The 3,489-nt window shown below is 35.4% G+C and overlaps 1 protein-coding gene across 1 annotated transcript in view; it reads left to right on the top strand.

The window, feature by feature from the left end:
* The window catches only part of rergla (RERG/RAS-like a), a 4,123-nt gene extending 2,051 nt beyond the window's left edge, over nt 1-2,072 (top strand). The window contains exons 4-5 of the mRNA XM_067390968.1: nt 1-110; nt 887-2,072. The exon at nt 1-110 is cut by the window's left edge and continues 39 nt beyond it. Coding sequence (XP_067247069.1) covers nt 1-110; nt 887-1,172 — 396 coding nt within the window. The 3' untranslated portion in view covers nt 1,173-2,072. The remainder of the gene's footprint in view (nt 111-886) is intronic.
* The last annotated feature ends 1,417 nt before the right edge of the window (nt 2,073-3,489 follow it).

Below are 3,489 nucleotides of genomic sequence, written 5' to 3'. Positions count from 1 at the left end.
TGGGCCGACGGTTTTGTGGTCGTTTACGACATCAGCGATCGTTCCTCGTTCCTCACTGCCAAAGCCATAGTGCACCTGATCCGAGAGCTTCACCTGGGAGGGACTAAAAGGTAACAGTCTTTCTAAGTACATGCAGTTCACAACAACATCTTCAGGCAGCAGCAGATGTGCCTATTTCTGTCTATATACAAGTGTTGCTCTTATGTAGGTGTCCATAATTCACCAGCTTCGGTTCGCATTGAGGAGAATTGTTGAATTGACTGTGTGGGTTGTGCTGATGGGCGGATGAGCTGGTGACTCAAGGACTCAGAAATTCAATGAAAAGCATCTATTTTTAGTTTATCCTTGGCTATTGAGAAAATTCAGAGAAATTCACTTTATAACAGAAATAAGTGGATGTGTTGAATGGCCTTGTGTTTTCAATTAGGATTTATTCAATTCATAGTTCAGGTTTATTCATTTTTTTAATAATTTAAATGAATTGTGCTTTCAGGCTTTTCCCGATTTTCCTTTTACTTTGGTTAAAGTTAATTAATTGCCAGAGCCAAACGCAAAGAGAAACATCAGCCAATCAAATTAAACAACCATCCATGATGGACAAAATCAAGTCCCGCCCTACATTTTTTCTTGTTTGAGAAGCCGTTTCACTATCGCAACTTCCATTTCGTGCCGATTTTAAGCTGTAGTTTTTGCTATTGGTTGATCTCATCTAAGTGATAAATTGTGACTTTCATCTAATCAAAAAAAAAAAAATGCTGTGTTCTTAATTTGGTGGTCTTTTAAGAGAGATTTAGACCTCACTTATGCTAGTGTAACTCTAAAAGTTGATAAAGTTGGCAAGTAGCAAATAATGAAACATCCACTGTTGTTACTTATCTGACCGCAGGGACTCAGACTCTGTGATTTTCCTAGTGGGCAATAAGCAAGACTTGTGTCACATGCGGGAGGTGGACAGAGAGGAAGGCCAGAGGCTGGCGTCCGAGGGCCGCTGCCAGTTTTACGAGCTGTCTGCTGCAGAGCATTACCAGGAGGTGGTGCTCATGTTCTCCAAGATTGTGCGCAATGCCAGTCTGGGAGGCAAAGCCAAGGAGCGCCGCCGCCGGCCCAGCGGTTCAAAGTCCATGGCCAAACTCATCAACAACGTCTTCGGAAAACGGCGGAAATCTGTTTGAGAACGAACTTGGACAATTGTTACAGGACTGACTTATGAGATTCATCAAGCTTGTTTATATAGTTCCTCACCGCTTATTGTCTTGGCCACATAGTCATTACCGGGTGAATCTCACAAAACATCAAGAACATGGACAAATTTCACCTCAAATAAAAAATAAATAAAAAAAATAGATTTTTGCATTGCAAAAATATTTTCATGACAATAAAGCACAATTACCTCAAAAATTCTCATTACCGTAATGAAAAAAAAAAAGAGAGTTAGAAAATGCATTGTGGTAATGAGAAAATAATGTCACAATGCAAAACATTTCAAATAGGCTTAAAATTACATTACATTTTTCGTTTTTTTACATCTGTGTACAGCTGCACATCTCTGTTCTTTGCCTTAAATGTTTATTTAATCACTTCTTAGGGTGTTTAAACACCAGTTTTTAAAAGAAAAGAAAAAAATAAGGACTCCAAGTCTGAAGTTGTGAAATATAGGTTAGCTTGCTATGTAGTCATAGATCAAATGTTCTTAAATGTTAACTTACTGTTTGATGTTATTTAATCACTTTTTATATGTATAATGCCATCAATGACTGACTAATGGTATCCTTTATGGATTTTGAAATCTCTTCATATTCATGAAACTGTGCATTAAAATTATGTAACAGTACTGACCAAGCATCTTTTCATCTTCTAGGAATTCACATCTAAAGGAATTTGTTTCCTCAAAATTGGGAAACTGACCCATGTCCAGAGCCTAAGTGATAGGAATGCAGTATTGATTACTTAATCTGAAATGTTCACCAAAAATGGCATTATCTTTTATGTTGTGCAACAGAATTGCTTCAGGTAACAAGTTAGCATGTTACAGTCAGGAGATAATGATGAACAGATTCAGATTTTGGAGAGGAACCAACAAAATAAACGACGAGTCACATGGCTGCTTCTAATTTGTACTGCAAATTACCAGATATATTGTACATGCAGTATTGTGCAAAATCCAAATTACTTTCTAATACCTAAATAATGTGTGTAATGGAATACTTGCATAATGCACAGTATGCACTATGTAGCCTACTACTATTTAGTATTAAACCTATTTTTAGAAAAAAAGTAAACTGATGCTATTAAAAAAAGAATTGATGTTGCTTGTCGTTCATTCCTCACACTGGCAATGGAAGGTCAAGTCGAACACAATTGGTTATTCCATGCACACAGAAAAGTTACATACTGTACACTGAAAACATTCTACAGAAACATACAGATAGTAGTAGGCTACTACTAAGACATACTACAGAATGCAATGTGATGAGTATGATGTAGTCAGATGTAGTATGTACTATGCATTCTGTGTGTTGTTAACTGAGTGAAAACCAGCTAGAACAACCGCATATCAATGTCCTGTCATCCACCCAAAACTTCATCACACAGCATCAGATTTTTCTGCAGAAAATGTTCATTTATTTACAAAAAACAAAAAAACAAAAAATCTAAATCAAGCATTGTTCTTAAGGTACCCTTACAAAATAAGTGTGCAATTAAATAAGTATTCAAGTGTGCTATTAGTATACTTTAAAAAAAAAAAAAAAACTAATTATAATATAATAAAAAATTAAACTAAGAAAGTATACTTTCAGTCTGTTTTTATGTACCTCTCAGAAATATACTTAAAATTACACTTATATTGACCGAAAAGTATATTTGGCCTACACTTGTACTCAATCTTTTGATCAAGATATACTTAAAAGTATGTATTCCAAGTATACTTAACTTGTAGTTGTGTTTACTCTCTTGATTGAGTAGCCTATTTTTTTCACAAAGTTTTACATACTGTCTTATAAACGTACATTCTTCTGAATATGTTTTGTGTACATAGGAATTTATTCAAATCTACTTAAAGGTGCCCTAGAATTAAAAATTGAATTTATCTTGGCATAGTTAAATAACAAGAGTTCAGTACATGGAAATGACATACAGTGAGTCTCAAACTCCATTGTTTCCTCCTTCTTATATAAATCTCACTTGTTTAAAAGACCTCCGAAGAACAGGCGAATCTCAACATAACACCGACTGTTACGTAACAGTCGGGATCATTAATATCTACGCCCCCAATATTTGCATATGCCAACCCATGTTCAAGCATTACACAAGGGCAGAACGTCTGGATGTGCACAGCTGAATCATCAGACTAGGTAAGCAAGCAAAGAAAACAGCGAAAAATGGCAGATGGAGCAATAATAACTGACATGATCCATGATATGATATTTTTAATGATATTTGTAAACTGTATTTCTAAATGTTTCGTTAGCATGTTGCTAATGTACTGTT

Source organism: Chanodichthys erythropterus, chromosome 8, assembly GCF_024489055.1.
Source record: "Chanodichthys erythropterus isolate Z2021 chromosome 8, ASM2448905v1, whole genome shotgun sequence".
NCBI lineage: Eukaryota > Metazoa > Chordata > Actinopteri > Cypriniformes > Xenocyprididae > Chanodichthys > Chanodichthys erythropterus.
This window is presented reverse-complemented; position numbering and strand designations above follow the sequence as displayed.